We start from the raw sequence: 14,743 nt of genomic DNA, 5'->3' as shown, positions 1-14,743 counted from the left end.
AAGATCTGTCTTGATAACTAGCACAAGTACTGCGAGTCACTGAGACAGATATTTGCAAGCTTGTAGTCTAGTGTATACCTGCCCCTTCTGGAACGTCCAGCTGTAAGACAGGAGTTTGTATAGTAAACCACAATCATAACAAGTTTATATGATTGTATTGCATAAATAAGTCTTAAATGTATCTGAATACTGATATAAGTCCTGGTAAAGCACATCCTAGTAGATTGTCTACTGAGGTAGCTAAGTTAGTACACACTATAAGCCTGCTTTCTCTTCTGCTTCTTCTCTGGTGACATATCAATAATGTCTGTTCACCAGCATTCAGAGCAGTAGTGGGATATTCAACTTGCAGGGGCACTTGCTCCAAGTCAGCCCATAGCACAGTTACATGTCACCTATGCAGTCAGGGCTAGTTGTTGAGGCAGCAGAAATCAATGCAACTAAAATGCCTGCCAAAGATAAAGGCTAATACAACACAACTAAACACTACCAGCTTGACATACAATACTAGTGGTTTTGAACATGCTCAATATCAGATTGAGGTTCTTGCGCACCTGCTCAAGCATTGGCGGGAGGTGCCCCTCGTCTGCATGTTGTACACCGCATGCTACTCCTCGCTTGTGAGCGCAACAGGGGTGCTGCAGTTGCGTGCCTCAGTACTCGTGGCGAAGATGTCTGCGAGCGCAACGTGCAGACACACAGTTCAGTTGACAAAGCAAACTTTGAAGTGATGCTAGCTCTGCGCACTGGTCAGTACCGTGTAGATGACACCCAAGACATGTTTGACGGGCATGACAGAAGGCTTAGAGCAGGTAATATTGGGCCGACACCTAGCTCTCAGAATAGGTCAAGTCTTTCACAAGTATGAATATTGAGATTGTATGAATTAACAGAAGATTACTAGCTCTACATACAGGATCAGCAGTTTCAAACATGCTTGATATCAGGCAACATTGCCCAGCAGCGTCCCTTGCTGCTCAGGTGGGCCAGCAAGTTTGTCGAGGAGGTGACAGTCATGCTCCTTGGTGATCAGGCCTTCGCGCTGCACACTCGCATGCCAAGGCATATCACTGTCCATCAAGATGTCGCTTGGGTAACACGCCTCACGCTCCTTGCCACACCAGTCAAAGTCAATAAGCATCGCCCCATTGTCGCACAGCAGCACATTCGGTTCGCAGAGATCCTCAAAGACGAAGTTGGCCTCATGGAGCACGTTCACTGCATCACAAAGACATTTGTGATGTGGACTTGCGTCGACACACCATGAGGGATCCTGCGTGGATCTAATCAGAAGGCGGCACCGACGAGGTCTGGCGACTATGCGTTAGCTTGTTCAGCTAGCCCAATTAACCAAGTTGTATTAGTAACTGTACTACGATACAAACAAAGGCTTACCTAGCCCAATTAACCACAAGGTTGAGATGGGGCTAGGTAGCGACAAAGGAGCTCCTTATATACTAGTCAGGCTGCGCACAGACCAGGCGTTACATAAGCGACTGTGCTACGGTGGCTGCTAGTGTCTAGGGGATTTTTGGCGGAGAAGTGAGGGCCAGTGTGTCATAGCGTATGACGTTGTCGGGCCGACGGGAATGGGATGCCCATTGCCGATCGGACTCGGTGATAGACGGAGGCCGGTGTGTCATAGTGTATGATGTTGTCGGGCCGATAGGGATGGGATGCCCGTTGCCAATTGGAGTGCGGCTGTTACCGAGGAAGCGTGATGTGGCAATGAGGCGGCGGCAATACAGGTGCGTCTGATGCGCTGATGCGTGCTCGTCGGTGATGCGCTCTCAAGGTGTTGGCGCGCGGCTAGGACTTGTAAACTGGTGCCAATGCACTGACGACGTTTGGAGAGTCGTACAAACGTGAAATAAATCGGAGAAAATGAAAATAAAATAGGAGGCCGGGGCTACGCCCACGACAATTTGCGGCTGGCAGCTGACAGCTCGCCAGTACAACTGGAACTGTAATCCATCACAATGACATATATGTTGATGCTGTCAACTTTCTCGCAGTACCACAGCTTCGGTGCCAGCAGCAGATTGGAATTGGCAAGGAGCTCGTGTCCTTCATGCAAGTACGTAAGTGCGAACTTGACTACAACCTCAGTCAGGCTGGAGCTTATGTTGGCGAGAGCTTTGAAGAGTGCTTTCAAAGGCTCATCAGGCGATAAGTGGCTGGTGTATTCGAGAGTCACCTGCATCCCATTCTGGATGCTGAACATGGTGAAGTGAGGTCCAATGTAAGAAAGCTCCTGCGCACTGAACATCGAAATCTTACTTGTAGATGAAAACACCCGAGCGTTAGTTTGGGATGCAGATGGGTGCGAGGTCGTGGACAAAGTGGGAGTGCGAACCCTAAAATAAGCGTAGTAATCATTCAGTTCCATGAGAGCAATCTTCAGTGCACAAAGAAGCTGAGCAGCGCAGTAGATTGCTTCGCTGAGCGGTGACTTGTCTGACCCCAAACTCTTGGCATGAGGGACGATGGAGATGTAGTCAGTAAGTTGTTGCACAATGATTTGGTCTGCAAACACCGCGCCGCCAACCATAATGTTGGGACCAGCTGTTGTGATCAAGAAGCAAGAACAGGGGAATGCCTCGTAGACCGCACGCAACTACAGGGGAAGATGTATTAAGCAAGCTGTCCAGCTTGTGCATGTCTCTGATACCAGCCTCTTCTGAGCAATAAAATGCTACGTAGTGGCATTTGGCTTGGGCAATGGGGTCGTTGCCGGCCTTGCCAATCTCGTTCTTGATTTCATGAATCCCTGCCAGGGGAAACAGATATTGATATTTGCGCTCAACGCTGGGTGGTGCAGAATAGAAGAAGACACTATCAAATTCAATAATTCTTTGCTCTGGTGAGAGCTCAAACCCAGTGGTGCTGATAATTGCACCACCCAGAATGTATGCCATATAACCCATTGCTTTCTGGTGGGCTGATTTTGATACGTAAAACTTTGAACAGCAGGCCAAAAAGTCCTGAGCTTCACCAAGTTCCTTAGAGGAGAACAGCTTCGTACTCTTCATCATGCGCTGGAAGGTAATGAACACAGGATTGTAAATTTGAATAGAGGTGGCAGATAATGTCAGTGGTTGAAAGTTGTAGACATGATCCTACCTAGTGGAGCTTTGAGTCACTATGAGCTCACTGACATGGGCGGCTGTCGATAGTGACTTGCGTTTCTGAGCCGCAGAAACGATCTGCTCACGGCCTAGACACGTGGTTAGGACAAAGGCCACTGCCCTAAGAAAGAAGACGCTGTCGACCTATGCAGTGTGCAACCAAACCTTCTTCCAGCACAGGTTCTAGAGTGTGCGTGGGAGCTTGCAGACGTAGATCAGGCTCTACGGAAATGTATGTGAGTGTGTGAACAAGTGAACAGTATGATGGTGCACACTATGAGATTGTTTTGCTTCTCAACGATGTGGAGGAGGATTCTACGTACGGGTCGGCGCTCGATATATGCGGGGCTTTACGTGTGGGGAGGGAACGGCCGATGACTAAACTCGATATCTAAACGCGTAACTAAGCTCGATGAACGATCTAATAAAACTCTTACTTAAATGCTCGTGCCCGCGCTCGTCGCGGGCGAACCTCGTCTCGCGCTCTCGCGAGTGTATTCTCGATGCTCTTAGGATGTGCCCGAAGCTCGGAGGGGCAGACTTTAGAGGTGAAGGTGGGGGAAAGGGGAGCTTGCTCCATTCGACGGCGGGAGGTCGCCTTTAATATACATGCGAGCGCTGCTCCGCTGCCGTGCTCTCGGCCGGAGGTCTATGTGTACGGAAAGTGAAGGTAAACATTAACAAAAGGGTCTCTATTGGGGAAGAACCTGCGAATGCGATGGAAAACGAAGTAGTGGCGTCAGGCTTCGGAAATGGCGCGCTGCTCCGACAGGCGATGACTCGGCACACTCGCGCACAGCGGGCCCCTATTTACATGCGCGTTCCTGCCGTCCTCAGGTCGCGGGGTACTCCGTCACTTGCGGCGTCACCTACGTCCTGTCTTCCTGGTCAAGCCACCGTCCACCATCTGTGTACATGCGGAAAGAAGGTAAATGTAAGTTCTTGGTGTTGGCGCTGAAAACCCTTCTACAACGACAGCATACGAGCGAGAACCGGATAATCTGAGACTTGTTCTTTGAGGTAAGGTAGACCCAGAACACATATGGTTACATCACGTGATGCCGTGACTTAGTGTGATGTCTGTGGCAGAGCATGGCATCTAGGTGATTACTCGGCCCAATATATACATGGCGACTAGTAATTATGGAGAAAACTGGTATGTACAAGGAAGTAGCATTGTTGTAAGCAGTATTAAGTGCAGAAGAAATATGAAGGGATAAGTAGAGGTGAGGATATACACATGAAAAAGAAGAAGACCAGCCTGGCATAATGGAGCTTGCTATACCAGAGCACAATCCCTGCAGAACTGAGTTCTTTGAGGATTGTGTTGTCAGAAATCACACAGTGGCTGGTGGGTTTATCAGCAGTACCAATGGTAATGAATGATAAGGTGTGTTGTAACCTCTCTGTGAATATTATTCTATGAAGCCGCATCAACTCAAAGGCTCCTGGCTGATTTTGGTGAAAAACACCTGGGATCTTGGACTCCTGTCTTGGGCCGTTCGCCATAGATTCCTCCACATTTGCATGGTTATCCAAACACACCAGTACACACATTTCATTGCCCTATAACTTGCCATTTGCATTCCCCTTCTCATACTCAGAGTTCAATCTCTTCTGTATTTTTCCCCACTGCTTAAGGCTCACAAAGCTCGAGCAATTCCTTTTCAATCTCCTTTCCATCCCACAAAATTGCCTGTGCGATGTTCTGCGGGATATACACTTGAGACATGGATCAGTTTTGATTATGTAATGGGTAGCTTCAGAGCCTCCTTTGCCTTATTACTCTCTTACAGGGACATTAATAAAGATTCTGAAACCAAAGAAAGTTTTCCACACATGCACTCTACAATTCTCTAGTCACAGAATTTGCATAAATGCTGTGTGGCTGCTCCAATAACATTTTGAAGGGTTTTCCCCCGGCCAAACTGATGCGAGCGTGACAGACGCCAGTCACGTGATGTAACCGTATGTGTTCTGGGTCCACCTTACTCGTCGGTAACGGCGCTCGCAATTCGCCCTTTTGGCTGGGCCACTCGGAGAGTTGCGCGGGCAAGGCCAGTCGGGTAGCTGCGAGGAGGGGACATACGGTGAGTAATAATAATATGAAACAGTGCCTCCATGAGAGCGTACCTGGTAGAACCGAGTGACAAACTCGTCGTCACCATGGCGCGCTAAGAGACTCGTGTACCTGAGATTTCGGTCAGCGAACACCTTCTCAACGATGGTACCGAGTTTTTGTTGTGTGTCGACATCTTCAAGACGAGCCAAGTAGTTGTAAATATTCGTAAAGTAATCCCTGTAAACGACTGCCCAAGTGAAGATGGCCATGGTGGTCGTCAGCAGACATGGTAGTTCGATTTCGTCGAGCCTGATGGTCTGTTTGACTTTGTTTATACGCAGTGTGCGCCGATGATCAAGTAGACCCTAACCCTAAAGATGAAGGGCAGTACCGCGTTCTTCCGCTCGAGCCGTTCTGTCAACATCCACCATGAGCCTCTCGTCGTTCTTCTCGTCTTTTTTGCCGACCGTGCACGCCGACGCCCCCGAGGAGAAGCAGGAAGAGAATAAACAGGAGGAGGCCCCTGCTCAGGAGCCTGCCCAGGAAGAGCCTGCCCAGGAGGAGCCCGCCCAGGAGGAAGAAGAAGAAGAAGAGGAGCCCGAAGATGTACGCATATCAATCTGCGCGACGCGACGAGGAATAGTTTCGCTAACAGTATGGAATGGTAGATTCTCCCGGCCATTCGTGAGGAGTGCGCACAGTCTTCAAAGTGCGTAGCTGCCACCAAGCATTTCCAGCACTGCGAGGAGCGTGTCAACGCTGGCCAGGGCTTCCACGGCGAGAACTGCATCGAGGAATTGTACGTGTATACTTAAATAAATGTATTGCGACGCGTATTGACGTTATCATACCAGCTGTGCGTGTCTTTCCTCTTAGTGTGTTTTGTCGTCTGACTAGCATGATCTTTCTACTTATATGCCGCATACAGACCAGTAAGTCTGCTTTCTGCGTGTTCCTGCAATAAAAATGCTTACGCGACTGCGTAGTATGGTGCACTGTGTCGACGTAGGTGATTTGCCCGCCTTTATACCGTAATAGTTGTTCACCTTACCCGCAGAATTGCACTGCGCCAAAACTGTTCGCCAAGCTCAAGTAAGCAATTTTGCCCAAGTTGTAGTATGCTTGGCTTGTAAGTACGCTCAGCTCGGTTGAGGGTCGCCCGATGGCTGATCCGACCCAGGCGAACTCCCCACAAGTTGCCGCGACGAGAAAGACAGACCCATGCGTCAACCTAATCTACTGTCTTCTTGCACGCTTAGACTGTTAAATGACATACAAAATCGTAGACCGGACGCTTTCATAACCGTGGCCTCCGCCATGACATTATTGTCTTCATACGCGCTTGATTCGGTGCGCTTCAGCTTCCAAACTCTAGAGCGATATGACAGCACATTAGAGTACATGGACGTTCTTGCGCAGCATTCCTCGCAATATGTTGTATCCCTTGCTTTAATGTTTGTGTCAGGGTGTTCCCTGTTCCCCGTCTGCAGCAATTCCGAACAGCGGGCGTCCCGTCGCGGAGGCATTTCTTTCCCACATACGGTCGCCATCGCGTCGTGACGCTCCTTCGCTCCTTCCATCTTACAGTAGCGTGGTCCTTCGCGCCCCGCGGCCCGCTACGCGACAGCGAAGGTCTCCTGCCCTGCGCACGTTCGTCGCAGCTCCAGTCGCGTATAAAGCACCTCGGAGAGAATGGAGTTGTGGCACCCCACCCTTGAGATGGCCTGGAAGTACACTGTGTTCGGACTTTCTGCCTTCTGGGCGTCGCATGCGGCAGCGCAGAGCCAGCGACCGTCCGTCGTTGGCGTGATCCTGACGAATCAGACCGACCTCGGGTCCGTGACGGGCGTGTACAACACCTCGCAGACGCCCGCAGACCTGCCGTGGGACACGTACAACTATTGCAACGCGCCTCACGTGAACGCGGCGCACTACACGATGCCGAACGTCTCCGGCGCGAAGCTCGTGTACCTCAACGCGGTCATCCGTCACCACAAGGTGCGTCGTCGCGTGTGCGCGGGGACACACCGGAGGCTGACACGGCGCCGAGCAGCGGACACCCGACAACCTCTATCCGCAGGAGAACGTCCTGAACACGCCCTGGGACTGCAGCGACTTTGAGCAGTTCAACTATGGCGGCCCGAACGCCGCACAGGTCTTCCACAAAACGGACATCCCGCCCTGGCACCCGTTCCTGAGCACGATCTGGAATGGCACTTGCGACGAAGGCCAGCTGACGCGCGGCGGGCTCGAGGACGCCATTGAGCATGGCCAGGTGCGCTGTCTGGGTGTTATACCGTATGTGCAACCGAACTGACGCTTGCTGGCAGGACTTTTGGTCGGTGTACAGCCAGAAGCTCGGCTTCCTGCAGTCCGTGAACGAAAAGGACATCTTCATGCGCACATCGGTTGAGACGCGCACCATGCAGGTTGCAAGTGGTTTGCTGGTCGGCTTTGACCCGTCAATGGCAACGAAGACGTTCCCCGTCACCACCCAGCCGTCACCAGTAAGTCTAGGTCTTACCCCTGGGGCTTTACTGTTTACACGGACTGGTTGTGGGAGCGCTTACATTGCTCTCGCTGCATTCCGCCTCCTCTGGCAACTTTCATGCTACCAATCGCCAGAGAATTTTTCAAGTAGAACACTAGAACGAGAATTTCGCGATAATTTTAGTGAATACCATTTCTTGACCTGACCTGACCCCGGTAGATCGACTCTATCCCGCCGAATTACCCGTGCAACAAGGCCAACGACATCCGGAACGCGTACCAGTCTGTCCCGGCGTGGACAGACCATCTGCAGGAGAACATGGATTTGAAGATGCGGCTGGACGCCATGCTCGGCACCGCCGGTCTCGCGGACTGGGCCTCGTGGTGTAAGTAATCCTGCCACCATTTCCGCAAATATCTCCAGCTCACGTGCCGAGCAGACGACCACTTCTTTGACACGTTCTCATCGAGGACGTGCAACGGCCATCCACTGCCATGCAACACGACGACGGAACAGTGCGTGACGAACCAGGACGCCCGCACCGTCTTCTCCATTGGAGACTTCGAGTACAAGTGCGCCATTCGTATCCTTGCTCCGGACTTCATCGCTCATTAGTGCGCAGCTACATCTGGAGCAACGCCCAGAACGCGACAGCCTACAACCAGCTAACCGCGGGCGTTTTCCTGCAGGAGCTCGCGCAAAACATGGAGCTCTTCCGCAGCGGCGGCGAGACGTTCAAGATGCGGTTCGTCGTCGGCCACGACGGCACCATGATCAGGGTCATCTCCGCGCTCGGCCTTGGCGAGACAGTGCAGCTGCGCTGGCCTTCGCTTGGGAGCGAGCTCGTCATGGAGGTGCGTCTCCGCTTACCCATTACGGGCCTACTTTGAACTGAGTGCATGGCAGGTCTGGGAGGTGGAAGGGAGCAACTTTGTGAGGGTTATCCACGACGGCGTCGTCTTCCCTGCGCTGGCGTGGACGTCGCTCGACCAGTTCATCGACCTCTTGAACTCGCAAGTGCCCAGCGACATCTTCGGGCAATGTAACTCATCATAGACTGCTGCAATCCAAACTTAGCTGCTTCAGTGATATCCCTGGCGCGGCAGTGCGAGATCGTTACGTTGGAGGGTGTGTTAGAGATGCCTATAAGCCTTGTGCTCACTAGATGAACTACTCAATGGCTGAATATTCTCCGAAAGACTGTTCACTTTGCGGCGTACCAGGGAGAACACCCTGATGACACGATGCATGAACGCTTAAAGATGTCCTTGATGGATGTGGGGTAGCCGTCATGCCATGTTCGTCGTTTTTTACATCACATGCTAGCTCGGATAAACGGCTGAGCTGATTTTGGCACGGTTGCTACAGGCGAGTGTAATGTAGCGATGCAAAGAGGCCGCTGGAGCGAGACGGCCCTCCATACTACAAACTTGAATTACGCGCTTTCAACGCCACAAATCCTTTCCAGTCGGACGCTGTCATACAGTACTAGTTAAGTTGCATTGAAAAACCTTGCGCCAGCTCAGCGGCTACGACAAACAGCTAAACAAGACAAGTCCCCACGCAATGTTGCGAATCGCGAGGATAGTTGGGCCGAACGCCCGCTCCGCTCGGACGAAGAAGCAGAGTCTTCCTTCCCACGGCCCATCCCGACCAATGTCATCTCGTGCTGTCCATGGGAAGAATAATTCGACATTCAACAACACTCTCCGCGCTAACGTGACATAGATTCCACGCTGTTTGCCCGAGCCGACGTCCTGCTATGTACACAATACTTAAGGCTCACGGTGTCAAGCTTGAGATGCAACAGAGATCACCATGGACGTGCCTCAGCTTCCCCCACCAGACGGCTCTCTGCCGACTCTCCCTCAAATCGCCGACTTCCATGCTACGCACCACCCGAACAGCCCATGGTTCCTCTTTCCATCCAAAGACTCTCCACAGGAGCTCGTGTCCGTCACCTATCACGAGATGGTACAGGCCAGCCACCGTGTTGCGCACATCATGCGACCCAACAGGGAGGGGCCGGATGGAGAAGTCATTGCCCTGCTTCTCCATACCGACACGCTCCTTTATGTTGCTGTCATTCTTGGTCTCTTACGGGCTGGTTTTGTAGTGCGTACATGGTCGGATTCCCCGGGGAGCACTATATTGACAAGAGTTTCATTACAGCCATATCCAATGTCTCCTCGCAACTCGTCCCAGGGGGTGATTCACATGCTCGAGACTGTGTCGTGTACTCGCATCCTTGGTCAAGCTTCGACTTCTGGATTAGTGCAGCAGGTTGAGAAGGAGATGCAAGCCAAGGGCATCAATCTTCGCGTCGACAATATGCCGGGTTTGCCGGAAGTGTTCCCTGGGCTGGCTGGGAAGGCCGGCTCGGCTTCCGCGGAGGCGGAGCCTTACCCTGCTTCGGACAAGCCTGTTGAACCGCGCTCTCCGTCGCTTTACATCCATTCCTCTGGCTCGACTGGCTACCCGAAATCTGTGCACTTTGCCCATCGTCGGACGGTCCAGTGGATGGCTTCCAGTAAGTTTTTCCGGTACCTAATCGTATGTATCAGCCGATAATAATGGCTTTGGTCTTGCAGATGTTTATGGCAGTAACCGCGACGTGCGCTTTGGCGCAATGGCACCGCCAACTTTTCACTCTATGGGTCTGCTCTTGCAGCTGACCTATCCTCTTGCGACGGGTCGGGAAGTCGTGATCTACACCCCGCAGGATCCTGCGCCGCCGGTTGTCCCCCATCCGCAGAATGTCTATGAAGTTGCGAAGCTCGCAAAATGTACAGCGCTGCTTGCAATGCCATCTTTCGTTGAGGTGCGTCCTCTTTCTACAGGACTCTGCTCATGGCTAAGCTGGCTTCCACAGGCATGGACGCTCTCTTTGGATACAGAGATCATCGAGTACTTGAAGACACTTACCGTGCTGGTCAGTCACACCTTGTGTCACCAGATGACCTTCCGTTGACGTTCATCAGCTCTACGGTGGTGGCCCGCTTGCCCTCTCGACTGGAGACAAACTAGTCCGGGCAGGTGTGCCGCTGCGGAATGGGTACGGTGGGACCGAGTTCGGAAACCCCGTGGTTCCATGGGACAAGATCCCGCGTACGAGTACCAGAACCGATCCTGACTGGGCGTGGTTCCGCGTCCCAGTGGACGCGCCCCACATTAAGTGGGAGAATCAGGGCGACGGGACGTATGAGCTGGTCATCTACGTGAGCTGACGCTTGCTTTGCTGCAGGTGCACAGTGCTGACTCTCTGTCGCAGGAAATCGAGGGTTATGATATCGCCATGTACAATGTGCCTGGCGAAAAGGCATATGCGACTTCTGATCTGTTTGAGCCACATCCGACGAAGCCTGATCTCTGGAAGATGTGCGTAGCTTCTTATTCAAGCGATGCAATATATTTACCCGCTTTAGTGTCGGCCGCAAGGACGATGTGATCACGTTGAGCACTGGTAAGCTTCCGCGTAACCAGCGTAGTTCCTTCGTCTCACCCCCGTCCGACAGGCGAGAAGATCGTTCCGATCCCACAAGAGGCTTATATCACGTCGAGCCCCTTCGTCGGCGGCTGCATGATGTTCGGCCGCGAGCGTGAGCAGCCAGGCATCCTCATCGAGCCCCATCCCGAGCACTCTATCGAGCCTCACGACGAAGCGGCTCTCGTCGCATTCCGCAACAAGATTTGGACGTGGATTGAAGAGGCCAACGCGCTGGTCCCTGGGTTTGCGAAGATCTTCAAGGAGATGATCATCGTTACCGACCCAGCCAAGCCGCTCCCGCGTGCGGCCAAGGGTACTATCATCCGCAAGCAGGTCTTGGCCGCTTATTCCGAGAAAATCGAGGAGCTGTAGGTAGCCTGCATTCGTTCAAGCGACAGCCGTGCTGAGTGATGCTTTAGCTATGAGACAATCTCCGCCAGCACGAATAATTATGGTATTGCGCCACCAATATCTTGGGAAGCAGCGCATTTAGAGCCTTGGCTGGTCCGCCAAGCTGCAAGTCTTGTTTCGCAAGGACAGTCCATATCTCCTGCGTCTGATATCTTCCAACAGGGCTTCGACAGGTAAGCAACGAGTGTGGAGACCCCCTCTCTGCTGCTTACGCCCTTCTTATAGCCTCAGCGCAACTTTCTTCCGCAACCGCGTCATCGGTGCCCTGCGCGCCTCCGAGAGCTCTAATGTTCGCCAGGCCGTGCAGCATATCTCCTCAAACTTCGTCTTCGAGCACCCGACTATCAAGCAGCTAGCTGCCGCGCTCGCGTCGTTCGTTGACCCGTCTGATGGCGCAAGTGCCGCGACATCGAATACACGTACGCGCGCGGGCGAGGTTCGGGCCATGATCGAGAAGCACACGAACAATCTGCCCACAGCGCGGGCGCAAGCACTCCGTCGCGGCGCGGCACCCGTCGTGCTTCTCACGGGATCGACAGGCAACATTGGCTCTCACATCCTCGCGTACCTCCTCGCGGAACCGCGCATCGCTCGTGTATACACGCTCAATCGGCCATCGGCAGACCCTCGTGGACGTTTGGAAGCCGCGTTTCGCGAGCGTGGTCTGCCGGTGGAGGAGCTCGACGATCCGCGGCTCATGTCGCTCGTGGGGGACGTCACGCGCGACAACTTTGGGTTGGATGACGCGCAATATCAGGAGGTGTGTCCTACCCAGTCCTCTTCTAGCGCGCCAGGGAGCTCATCGGTGGCGCACTGCTGCAGGTCCTCGCATCTGTGACTCATGTCGTCCACAATGCCTGGACGGTGAACTTCAACCTGGCGTTGCAGTCATTCGAGGATCAGGTCGCGGGTGTGTGTAAGCTAGTGAACATCTCTGCAGGTGCAGATCGCCCTGTGCGGCTGCTGGTGACGTCCTCCATCGGCATCGCAAACGCATGGGACCCTGCGAAGGGCCCCGTTCCCGAGCAGCCTCTGCCCGACCCCGAAATTGCCGCCAGCATCGGGTACACCGCATCGAAGTATGTGGTCGAGCATGTAAGTGCGTGTCACCTCTGCTCCAGCGTCTGTTCTGAATGCCGCGATGTCAGATCTTGAGCGCCGCGCGGGAAAGGGGCATCCCTGCCACCGCCATGCGCATGGGCCAGGCCTGCGGCCCAAGGGAGACGGGCGCATGGGGAACGACAGAGTGGATGCCGATCATGACGAAGTCGAGCGTTGCGCTGGGCTGTCTCCCTGCCATGAGTGGCGTAAGTACATCTACCTTGTACCGTCAGCGTTTATTGACGATAATGTATGTAGCCCGTCGCGTGGATCCCTCTCGACGCCGTGGGCCAGGCGTACGTCGACTGGGTCCTGGAGGAGGATGTGCTCCCTGCGCTCGTGAATGTCGTCCACCCACGCCCGACGAATTGGGACGTCGTCCTCCGCGGTCTGCGCCAAGAGCTCGGCGGCAACCTTCCCATCGTCCCTGTGCAAGAGTGGGTGTCCAAGCTGGAAGAGCATGCAATGAATCCGACGGCCGAGGACCTCGTCCGGATCGTAAGCTCGCCTTTCCCTTTAATGTGACTAGTGTCCTCACACTGTGTTCGGCCAGCCCGCGCTCAAGATCATGGACTTTTTCCATTCCCTCGTCCGCCCAGCGCAGGGTGACACAGGCGCCAATGCTAGCGGCGCAAAGGGTGTTGCCGACCTGGCGTATGACACCTCCGAACTTGTGCGCTATAGCCCAGCGATGCGTGGCATTCAGCCCATGTCGGAGGAATATGCTCGCTCGTGGGTGCGCTACTGGAGGGCGAAGGGATTTGTGGCATAATCCAGGAGGAAGGTAGAGTGACACGCGACGGTTAACGGTCAGCATCAATGATCTTCCTTGGCGCAAGGTTAGAGCAAGTCTCGACGCACAATTTATGGTCGACTGAGTGTGGGAAATACTCGTGCTAATATGTCTGTGGCAAAATTTGTGACTTTTGTAGCCGGAAGTAAGATGATAAAGTAGTGTCAGCCGCCACTGACAAAGTTTGAACGTGGTGATTACTGCTGAGTGGCACACTCGCGCAGCACTTGTGAAAATATGAGCCATCAGCCTATGCTTGATCATGGAAGAGAGATTCGGTGTCTAACGTCTATGGCCTATACATGCAAAAACTCCCTGGCCACTTGAGGACAAGGGAAGTAAGATACTGATCACACGCGGAAACTCGGAGACACGAGAGAAATTTGGAACTTTTTTTGTCACAGAAAATATGCCAAAACAGCTTGAAAAAATAAGGAAATGTCGTATTTTTTTCCCTCGGTATCCGGCAGCCCGGCAACTCGGCAATCCGGCAGCCGAGCCGATTGTCCGCCAGGCCATTTATCAAAGCGCCCGGGGACGGCGGTACCCGGACGATAATCGGCTCGGCTGCCAAATTGCCGAGTTGCCGGACTGCCGGATGCCGAGCGAAAAATACAACATTTTCTTACTTATTTTTCCAAGCTGTTTTGGCATATTTTTTGCGATAAAAAGTTCCAAATTTCTCTCGTGAGAGCTTGCTTTACTATATAACTGCCTTCGCGAGACCCGGCAGAACAGCTGCGAAGGGAGAAGTTGCTCTTGTATGTTAAGCTCATGCCTATAGACTTGCTCGGGCCCCAAAAGAAAAATTACTTGTGCTGTCCTGGATGTGGTCTCGTGAAGGTGGAAGCCTTCAGCGCTTCAGCTTCAGCAGCCAGCTTCGGTTACTATGATGGCACCCTCGTTTATTAGTGTTCCCTGCTTTATTAATTTGCTTTTGCTACTTCAATCTGCCTCCGGAGGTGCTGGGAATATTTTTTAAGATAGCTCTGTATTCATGCTATAATATGATACCCATATCATGACATATATAAGGTGAAAGACGGTATGGTATTTTTGTAGATGCTCAGAAGCAGTCTAAAACTGGCTGAAACATGCTACTGATGGCTAGATCCAACCAGATCTCGCTCACCAAATATTCTTGCGACTACATTTATGAACTTGTGCACTTGCACTGAGCCTGGTAGGCTAATATATTTTGTTTTAAAAGTGCTAGGTACATGCACAGAGAAGGAACAGTTGTGGAGCGTTACAATGAACGGGCAAGGTG

At 52.7% G+C, this 14,743-nt stretch overlaps 6 protein-coding genes across 6 annotated transcripts; 3 read left to right on the top strand and 3 right to left on the bottom strand.

The window, feature by feature from the left end:
- Positions 1 to 943: 943 nt before the first annotated feature.
- PHACADRAFT_198316 (uncharacterized protein) lies at positions 944 to 2,224 on the bottom strand (the record flags this gene model as incomplete). The annotated part of the gene is made up of 2 exons (XM_007398549.1): positions 944 to 1,273; positions 1,979 to 2,224. 2 exons carry the CDS (start codon positions 2,222 to 2,224, stop codon positions 944 to 946), a joined length of 576 nt encoding a protein of 191 aa, XP_007398611.1.
- On the bottom strand, positions 2,194 to 3,160 carry PHACADRAFT_30791 (uncharacterized protein; the record flags this gene model as incomplete). Its single annotated transcript, XM_007398467.1, has 4 exons — positions 2,194 to 2,216; positions 2,281 to 2,565; positions 2,609 to 3,119; positions 3,155 to 3,160. 4 exons carry the CDS (start codon positions 3,158 to 3,160, stop codon positions 2,194 to 2,196), a joined length of 825 nt encoding a protein of 274 aa, XP_007398529.1.
- Positions 3,161 to 3,687: 527 nt separating this feature from the next.
- PHACADRAFT_260497 (uncharacterized protein) lies at positions 3,688 to 4,102 on the top strand. Its single transcript, XM_007398548.1, has one exon. The coding sequence runs from the start codon at positions 3,847 to 3,849 to the stop codon at positions 4,084 to 4,086; it is 240 nt and encodes a 79-aa protein (XP_007398610.1). The 5' UTR covers positions 3,688 to 3,846; the 3' UTR covers positions 4,087 to 4,102.
- Positions 4,103 to 5,027: 925 nt separating this feature from the next.
- PHACADRAFT_186434 (uncharacterized protein) lies at positions 5,028 to 5,470 on the bottom strand. The gene is made up of 2 exons (XM_007398547.1): positions 5,262 to 5,470; positions 5,028 to 5,198 (listed from the first exon to the last, which is right to left on the bottom strand). The coding sequence occupies exons 1-2, from the start codon at positions 5,457 to 5,459 to the stop codon at positions 5,082 to 5,084; spliced, it is 315 nt and encodes a 104-aa protein (XP_007398609.1). The 5' UTR covers positions 5,460 to 5,470; the 3' UTR covers positions 5,028 to 5,081.
- Positions 5,471 to 5,597: 127 nt separating this feature from the next.
- PHACADRAFT_176271 (uncharacterized protein) lies at positions 5,598 to 8,864 on the top strand. Its single transcript, XM_007398546.1, has 11 exons — positions 5,598 to 5,796; positions 5,859 to 5,995; positions 6,177 to 6,195; positions 6,248 to 6,319; positions 6,371 to 7,188; positions 7,244 to 7,465; positions 7,521 to 7,697; positions 7,901 to 8,066; positions 8,121 to 8,253; positions 8,304 to 8,535; positions 8,588 to 8,864. The coding sequence occupies exons 5-11, from the start codon at positions 6,883 to 6,885 to the stop codon at positions 8,735 to 8,737; spliced, it is 1,386 nt and encodes a 461-aa protein (XP_007398608.1). The 5' UTR covers positions 5,598 to 5,796; positions 5,859 to 5,995; positions 6,177 to 6,195; positions 6,248 to 6,319; positions 6,371 to 6,882; the 3' UTR covers positions 8,738 to 8,864.
- A 708-nt stretch (positions 8,865 to 9,572) lies between these two features.
- PHACADRAFT_260494 (uncharacterized protein) lies at positions 9,573 to 13,646 on the top strand. Its single transcript, XM_007398545.1, has 14 exons — positions 9,573 to 9,796; positions 9,854 to 10,211; positions 10,273 to 10,502; positions 10,554 to 10,613; positions 10,663 to 10,899; positions 10,953 to 11,059; positions 11,107 to 11,144; positions 11,197 to 11,536; positions 11,588 to 11,752; positions 11,805 to 12,339; positions 12,402 to 12,674; positions 12,728 to 12,886; positions 12,939 to 13,178; positions 13,234 to 13,646. Exons 2-14 carry the CDS (start codon positions 9,863 to 9,865, stop codon positions 13,450 to 13,452), a joined length of 2,952 nt encoding a protein of 983 aa, XP_007398607.1. The 5' UTR covers positions 9,573 to 9,796; positions 9,854 to 9,862; the 3' UTR covers positions 13,453 to 13,646.
- The last annotated feature ends 1,097 nt before the right edge of the window (positions 13,647 to 14,743 follow it).

This window comes from Phanerochaete carnosa (assembly GCF_000300595.1).
Source record: "Phanerochaete carnosa HHB-10118-sp unplaced genomic scaffold PHACAscaffold_8, whole genome shotgun sequence".
Classification (NCBI taxonomy): domain Eukaryota; kingdom Fungi; phylum Basidiomycota; class Agaricomycetes; order Polyporales; family Phanerochaetaceae; genus Phanerochaete; species Phanerochaete carnosa.
The sequence above is the reverse complement of the archived record's forward strand: the minus strand, read 5'-3'. Positions and strand labels throughout refer to the sequence as shown.